General features: G+C 40.4%; 1 protein-coding gene across 1 annotated transcript in view; it reads right to left on the reverse strand.

The window, feature by feature from the left end:
- The window catches only part of LOC142302002 (protein CASC3-like), a 41,842-nt gene extending 35,612 nt beyond the window's left edge, over positions 1–6,230 (reverse strand). The window contains exon 1 of the mRNA XM_075343074.1: positions 6,125–6,230. Coding sequence (XP_075199189.1) covers positions 6,125–6,188 — 64 coding nt within the window. The 5' untranslated portion in view covers positions 6,189–6,230. The remainder of the gene's footprint in view (positions 1–6,124) is intronic.
- Between the last annotated feature and the right edge of the window lie 2,820 nt (positions 6,231–9,050).

Consider the following 9,050-nt stretch of genomic DNA (forward strand, 5'->3'; position numbering starts at 1 on the left):
TAGGAAATCATCTAGATAATGCAGGACAGAACGCACGCCGGCTTCCTTCTTTACTACCCACTCTAAAAATGTGCTAAATGATTCGAACAAGGAGCATGAGATGGAGCAGCCCATCGGTAAACACAAGTCTACATAAAACCTGCCACTGACAACCCAAGAGATGGAAGCTTTCTGGATGGACTGGTAGAGTCTAAAGGCAGCTTCAATGTCTGTTTTTGCCATTAAAGCTCCTCTGCCGTACTTCTGAACCCATGCAATCGCTGTATCAAATGAAGTATACGAGACTGTGCAAAGTTCCTGATCGATTCCATCATTAACTGAGCTTCCATGAGGGAAGGACAGATGATGGATCAGCCTAAACTTATTGGGTTCCTTCTTTGGGACCACCCCCAATGGAGAGACCCTTAAGTTTTCTATTGGCATTTTGGGGAATGGGCCTACCATGCGGCCCAGGTCAATTTCTTTGTTTAGTTTTGTGGAGACAATGTGAGAATATGTATAAGCTGAAGCAAGGTTACGAGAACAGGTTAATGGGCCTGAAGTAGATGGGATCTTAAAACCTTCTGAGAAACCCTCCCCCAGCAATTGTGCTGCTTTTCTATCTGGGTACCTGCTTAGATAGCCCACCATCTCCCCGAGTCTAATTGGGGTTTCCCCCTTTTTGGTTAATCTCTGCTGTTGGGGTTTTATTTCGTTTAAAGCATTTGGATAGGCTATGGTTTCCACTACAGAAGCTGCATTCATGTTTGTACCTGCATGTGTTTCCGAATCTGCACTGGCTATCATTGAACTGCCAGCAGCAACCTTTTCTGTTTGCTGCCGACAATCCGATTGCTGATGATCTGCCGACATAGCCCTGAAAGGGCTGATTAACCCCACGTGGCGCTGTCATGAGACGCATCCATAAACTAATATCTTTGTGATCCCAACGAATCCCTTGGCGACCAGCCTTTCGTTGGCGAAACTGCTCATCATAGCGCAGCCATGCTAAACCTCCATACACACGGTGCGCCTCCCAGATAGAATTCATGTAACAAAATAAGGCAGAGCAATGTTCAGGAGTTTTTTGGCCTATTACACTTGCTAATATGGCAAAGGCATGGAACCAATTCCTAAATGTTTGGGGGATGAGACAATACCGTCTTTCTTGTTCCTCTCTTTTCCTCTCATCAAACCTTACTCTATCCAAGTTATATTTTTCTAAGGGCAATAATGAAAATATTTCCACATATTCGTCGGCCCAAATCTTCTCCCTAACCTCCTGTTTCAAATGAATTCCTAGAGGACCCTCAAAACATACATATAATTCTCCTTTTGCTGCATCAGATAATGGAACCCCTTGTGAAATTACTGCGTCCTCCTGTGTCTCTGGATCAGCACACGACTGACTTACCACCTCCGATGTCCGGCGACCATTCCCGCACCATGCAGCAATAGGAGAAGAGGTTATGGGTAAGCTAGACTGACTCAAAGCCTCCTTAACCCCTGACACTAATTGCTGTACTACTGAATTAAGATCCCATCCTACATTGCCGGGACCTGTACCCCCAACTGCGCCCACTGGATTCATTACGGGTGTTGTTACACTAGATATAGGACAAGAAAAAGTGTTCTCACCAATACCTGGCTGCGTCCTAGGTTGACCAGCCGTCCGTGACGTATTAGTTATAGTCTCTACAGCCCCTCCATTATTGAAGTGCTGCGTGCTGCTGCCCTCTAGTGGGGAGTCGTTATCTGTGTCATAGTCATTGTCTGGAATCTCTTCTGAGTCTTGTAGCTGTAGATTTATTGCCTGACTCACATCCTGAGCCGGCCGAAGAGGTCTTTGTCTGGTTAAAGTACTTTTGCGCAGTTGTCTTTTTGGATTCCTACCACTCCTCGTGTAATGTGAACCCGGATCCGGAAATGTTGTGTGTCCTAAGCCCATCCCCCCGTGTTGGTTTATTTCCTGGGGTGAGGCCGTATGATGTCCTCTAGAATGATGCAAAGTTTGTTGAGGAAGTTCTAAGGATCCATCGTGGGCTGTCGTCACGTCAGTTGTAGCTTGTGTGGCTGCTTCTCTGGCTGGCACCTCAGTAGAGCCGGACTTTCTCCTTGCACTTCTTGGTGTCTCTCTGGTTAGATGGTCGGGCTCTTTTCTCTGTCCCTTGTTATTCTTGTACTGTAGTTTCCTTCCTGGTTTGTAAGCAGGATCAGAGGCCGTGCTACGCTTTGCTCTTTTCCTAGAAGTAACGGAAGGACTTATGATCCTATTGTGAGTCCTATTGGCCATTTCAGAAGTTAGTCTCTCAGGAGGTCTTGATCTTCTTAGAGTTTGATGTTCAGAAAGTTCAGAAGGGACAGATGCTGTATCCCGGGCATTCTTCAGCAATTCGTCTAGCTGGGCCTGAATCCATTCGGGCCTACATGTCAAAGCCGCGGCCTGAACGCTCTTCAGCAAGGCATCCATACTGCTGGTTCAGTCTTTGAGTCCAGGACAAAGGAATGGCACCTTAACATGGGACCTATCTCTTATATGGCCCCTGCCCCCGTCTCTCCTCCTGCTCACTCACCCCCCCCCCCCACCGCATTCCTTAGGTAAAACCCCCATCCCTTACTCCTTAACCCTTTCCTGGATCTATCACTGCCTCAGTCATGTACGTTACGGCTATCTGCCTTCACTCTGCTATACACTATATGATGAGCACTATACACTATATGATGAGCACTATACACTATATGATGAGCACTATACGCTACATGATGAGCACTATACACTATATGATGAGCACTATACACTATATGATGAGCACTATACACTATATGATGAGCACTATACACTATATGATGAGCACTATACGCTATATGATGAGCACTATACGCTATATGAGCACTATACACTATATGATGAGCAGTATACACTATATGATGAGCACTATACACTATATGATGAGCACTATACACTATATGATGAGCACTATACACTATATGATGAGCACTATACGCTATATGATGAGCACTATACGCTATATGATGAGCACTATACGCTATATGATGAGCACTATACACTATATGATGAGCACTATACACTATATGATGAGCACTATACACTATATGATGAGCACTATACACTATATGATGAGCACTATACACTATATGATGAGCACTATACACTATATGATGAGCACTATACACTATATGAGGAGCACTATACACTATATGAGGAGCACTATACACTATATGATGAGCACTATACACTATATGATGAGCACTATACGCTATATGAGGAGCACTATACACTATATGATGAGCACTATACGCTATATGATAAGCACTATACGCTATATGATGAGCACTATACACTATATGATGAGCACTATACACTACATGATGAGCATTATACACTATATGATGAGCACTATACACTATATGATGAGCACTATACGCTATATGATGAGCACTATACGCTATATGATGAGCACTATACACTATATGATGAGCACTATACACTACATGATGAGCACTATACACTACATGATGAGCACTATACACTACATGATGAGCACTATACACTATATGATGAGCACTATACACTATATGATGAGCACTATACACTATATGATGAGCACTATACACTATATGATGAGCACTATACACTATATGATGAGCACTATACACTATATGAGGAGCACTATACACTATATGATGAGCACTATACACTATATGATGAGCACTATACACTATATGATGAGCACTATACACTATATGAGGAGCACTATACACTATATGATGAGCACTATACACTATATGATGAGCACTATACGCTATATGAGGAGCACTATACACTATATGATGAGCACTATACACTATATGATGAGCACTATCCGCTATATGATGAGCACTATACACTATATGATGAGCACTATCCGCTATATGATGAGCACTATACACTATATGATGAGCACTATACGCTATATGATGAGCACTATACACTATATGATGAGTACTATACGCAATATGATGAGCACTATACGCAATATGATGAGCACTATACATTATATGATGAGCACTATATGATGAGCACTATACACTATATGATGAGCACTATACACTATATGATGAGCACTATATGATGAGCACTATACACTATATGATGAGCACTATACACTATATGATGAGCACTATCCGCTATATGATGAGCACTATACACTATATGATGAGCACTATACACTATATGAGGAGCACTATACACTATATGATGAGCACTATATGATGAGCACTATACACTATATGATGAGCACTATATGATGAGCACTATACGCTATATGATGAGCACTATACACTATATGATGAGCACTATCCGCTATATGATGAGCACTATACACTATATGAGGAGCACTATACACTATATGAGGAGCACTATACACTATATGAGGAGCACTATACACTATATGAGGAGCACTATACACTATATGATGAGCACTATCCGCTATATGATGAGCACTATCCGCTATATAATGAGCACTATACGCTATATGATGAGCACTATACGCTATATGATGAGCACTATACGCTATATGATGAGCACTATACGCTATATGATGAGCACTATACGCTATATGATGAGCACTATACACTATATGATGAGCACTATACACTATATGATGAGCACTATACACTATATGATGAGCACTATACACTATATGATGAGCACTATACACTATATGATGAGCACTATACACTATATGAGGAGCACTATACACTATATGATGAGCACTATATGATGAGCACTATATGATCAGCACTATACACTATATGATGAGCACTATACACTATATGATGAGCACTATACACTATATGATGAGCACTATACACTATATGATGAGCACTATACACTATATGAGGAGCACTATACACTATATGATGAGCACTATATGATGAGCACTATATGATCAGCACTATACACTATATGATGAGCACTATACACTATATGATGAGCACTATACACTATATGATGAGCACTATACACTATATGAGGAGCACTATACACTATATGAGGAGCACTATACACTATATGAGGAGCACTATACACTATATGAGGAGCACTATACACTATATGATGAGCACTATCCGCTATATGATGAGCACTATCCGCTATATAATGAGCACTATACGCTATATGATGAGCACTATACGCTATATGATGAGCACTATACGCTATATGATGAGCACTATACGCTATATGATGAGCACTATACGCTATATGATGAGCATTATACACTATATGATGAGCATTATACACTATATGATGAGCACTATACACTATATGATGAGCACTATACACTATATGATGAGCACTATACACTATATGATGAGCACTATACACTATATGAGGAGCACTATACACTATATGAGGAGCACTATACACTATATGATGAGCACTATACGCTATATGATGAGCACTATACACTATATGATGAGCACTATACGCTATATGATGAGCACTATACACTATATGATGAGCACTATACACTATGATGAGCACTATACGCTATATGATGAGCACTATACGCTATATGATGAGCACTTTATGCTATATGATGAGCACTATACGCTATATGATGAGCACTATACGCTAAATGATGAGCACTATACCCTAAATGATGAGCACTATACACTATATGATGAGCACTATACACTATATGATGAGCACTATACACTATATGATGAGAACTATACGCTAAATGATGAGCACTATACGCTATATGATGAGCACTATACACTATATGATGAGCACTATACACTATATGATGAGCACTATACACTACATGATGAGCACTATACACTACATAATGAGCACTATACACTATATAATGAGCACTATACACTATATGATGAGCACTATACACTACATGATGAGCACTATACACTATATAATGAGCACTATACACTATATGATGAGCACTATACACTATATGATGAGCACTATCCGCTATATGATGAGCACTATCCGCTATATGATGAGTACTATACACTACTATATGATGAGCACTATACACTATATGATAAGCACTATACACTATATGATAAGCACTATACATTATATGATGGGTACTGTACACTATATCCTCCGGTGAGCTCATACCGTGCTTCCTGGGTGCCGCTGGCTGAGGGTTCCTCGTGCGAGCAATCAGCCACTTACTAAGCATTTCTTAATCGTCCACGGTCCTTACACTCAGTCCGTCCTCATACTGCAGATATAGGGGTGAGACAACCACATAGCAAAGATTAAAACAGTCTCTATTTTGCTGCTGGTTAATGCCACTGCGCTCCTGACGTACATGATCAGAAGGACATGGTGGATCTTTCATACACACCTGTAATATTTCTCCCGATAAAGAGCTCCAAAACCCCTACATAGACATAGTAATAAAAGATAATATACTGCCTGCAGCCACCACTAGAGGGAGCAAAAGAGCTCAATGTATAAAATGTATGCAGAGAGCTCCCCCTAGTGGTGAATGCAGGTTAATATCTTTTATATCACTATCTATACAGGGGTCTTGAAGCTTTGGATCAAGCAATAGAGAATTACGATCCTTTTCAAGATGTTATTAGGAAATTAAGCAACGCAAACCTTTGAACCTGTTTACATTTGAAAAGAACAAAAAAACGTGTATGCAAGCTATGTACGGGGTTGTCCGGAGAAAAGAAGTCGTCAGCCACCTACAGGAGGACAAAGGATAGGTGATACATACTCAATCGGTGGGGGTCTGAACACTGGGACCCCCAATGAGCACTTTCATCCTAGTAGAATGGAGCTGCAATTCATTCTACAAGGGACAACTGCGTCTAGAGAAGGGGGAGATGGTGACCCCTGACCAAACCTACCACTGGGCCCTGGGGTCCCTCATCACCCTAGATAGATTCCGCACCTATGTGCCGATCTGGATACTTGACCCTAGGTATCACTAGTGCTGGATCCTAAATAGGGTACAAGTGGGATGAGCTCTTCATCAACTCCACTAAATGCTAAAGGAAGCCATAAGGAGGATAAAGCATGAACTACTTCTACAGATTACTTACGCAGGAGTTCAGCAAAGCTTCAGCAATGATACTACTAAATGAGAGCAAGCCACCTGCTTGCAACCAAAGCTTGAATGAACTGAATTAAGAACATTGAGAATACTGATGATCAGCAGCTGGGTGGAAGGCGAGCTCCTGCTGGGTCCAAAAGGAGGAGAGGTGAATCCAGCAGGAAAGATACCTATACCAATGAATACTGACAGCAGGAACAATAGAAAGTCAGGGAGCATTTTGTGCAGACAAACATTGTGACCTTCTATTGCCAGAAACCACATGACTATCTGTTACCTGTGACACACCCGTGACAATGACAGCAGGTGGATGGAGGATTGGGGTGATTGCATCCATGAATTATGCTGAGAGAATCACAGGGGAACAAAATTCAGCATTGACCTGTGACATTTCACCCATCGGTCTCCTGGATGCTCCTATCTAATATTAGGTAGTGTTACCGCCATGCTGAAAAAGTGGCACTGGCGTAATTTTCTCCAAATATGTATCATCGATTGTGTGAGATAAATGTGGACCTTTATCTTATTTCCTCTATGGAAAGTTCTGAATGAGAAATGTAATTGATCCTGTCATCAAAGTAACAAAACCGGGACATTCAGGACAGAAACTGAGTGACGGGATTTAGGATATTGTACGGAGGAATCGGTGATTATTTTTGAGTCACCGCACATGAAACTCACAAAATTACACATAATTATACCGAGAATAAAAGAACCGGCATTATAATCCATCGAGAGACATCATCTGTCCTGGAGCAGCGAAGCCTCACAAGCAAATACCCTGGAAAAGCCTCAATAACACCAGCATGTCACAGAAGAAAAGGTCTAACAATTATCCATCACATATCTATCCCTCTATCCCTCTATCTATCTATCCCTCTATCTATCTATCTATCTATCTATCTATCCATCTATCTATGTATCCATCTATCCCTCTATCTATCTATCTATCCCTCTATCTATCCCTCTATCTATCTATCTATCTATCCCTCTATCTATCTATCTATCCCTCTATGTATCTATCCATCTATCTATCTATCCCTCTATCTATCTATCTATCTATCTATCCCTCTATCTATCTATCTATCTATCCCTCTATCTATCTATCTATCTATCTATCTATCTATCCCTCTATCTATCTATCTATCTATCCCTCTATCTATCTATCTATCTATCCCTCTATCTATCTATCTATCTATCCCTCTATCTATCTATCTATCTATCTATCTATCTATCTATCCCTCTATCTATCTATCTATCTATCTATCCCTCTATCTATCTATCTATCTATCCCTCTATCTATCTATCTATCTATCCATCTATCTATCCCTCTATCTATCTATCTATCTATCTATCTATCCCTCTATCTATCTATCTATCCCTCTATCCCTCTATCTATCTATCTATCTATCCCTCTATCTATCTATCTATCTATCTATCCCTCTATCTATCTATCTATCTATCTATCCCTCTATCTATCTATCTATCTATCTATCCATCTATCTATCCCTCTATCTATCTATGTATCTATCTATCTATCCCTCTATCTATCTATCTATCCCTCTATCTATCTATCCCTCTATCTATCTATCCCTCTATCTATCTATCTATCCCTCTATCTATCTATCTATCTATCCCTCTATCTATCCCTCTATCTATCTATCTATCTATCTATCCCTCTATCTATCTATCTATCTATCCCTCTATCTATCTATCTAATCTATCCCTCTATCTTATCTATCTTTTCTAACATCCTTTCTCACAGGGCATCTGTCAGAAGGATCAAACCCCATTAAACCGTCTTAATACACATGTAGGTCATATATATAACATTTATAACTGTGATCTGATGTATTTATCTAAGTGAAATCCACGTTTTTCTTAATATGTAAATGAGGTGTTAAGATCTATGGGCCGGACAAAGATCTCTCGGAGAATCTGCCTCCAGAACTTAAAGGGAACCTGTCACCGGTT

The sequence above is a fragment of the Anomaloglossus baeobatrachus genome, chromosome 4 (assembly GCF_048569485.1).
Source record: "Anomaloglossus baeobatrachus isolate aAnoBae1 chromosome 4, aAnoBae1.hap1, whole genome shotgun sequence".
NCBI lineage: Eukaryota > Metazoa > Chordata > Amphibia > Anura > Aromobatidae > Anomaloglossus > Anomaloglossus baeobatrachus.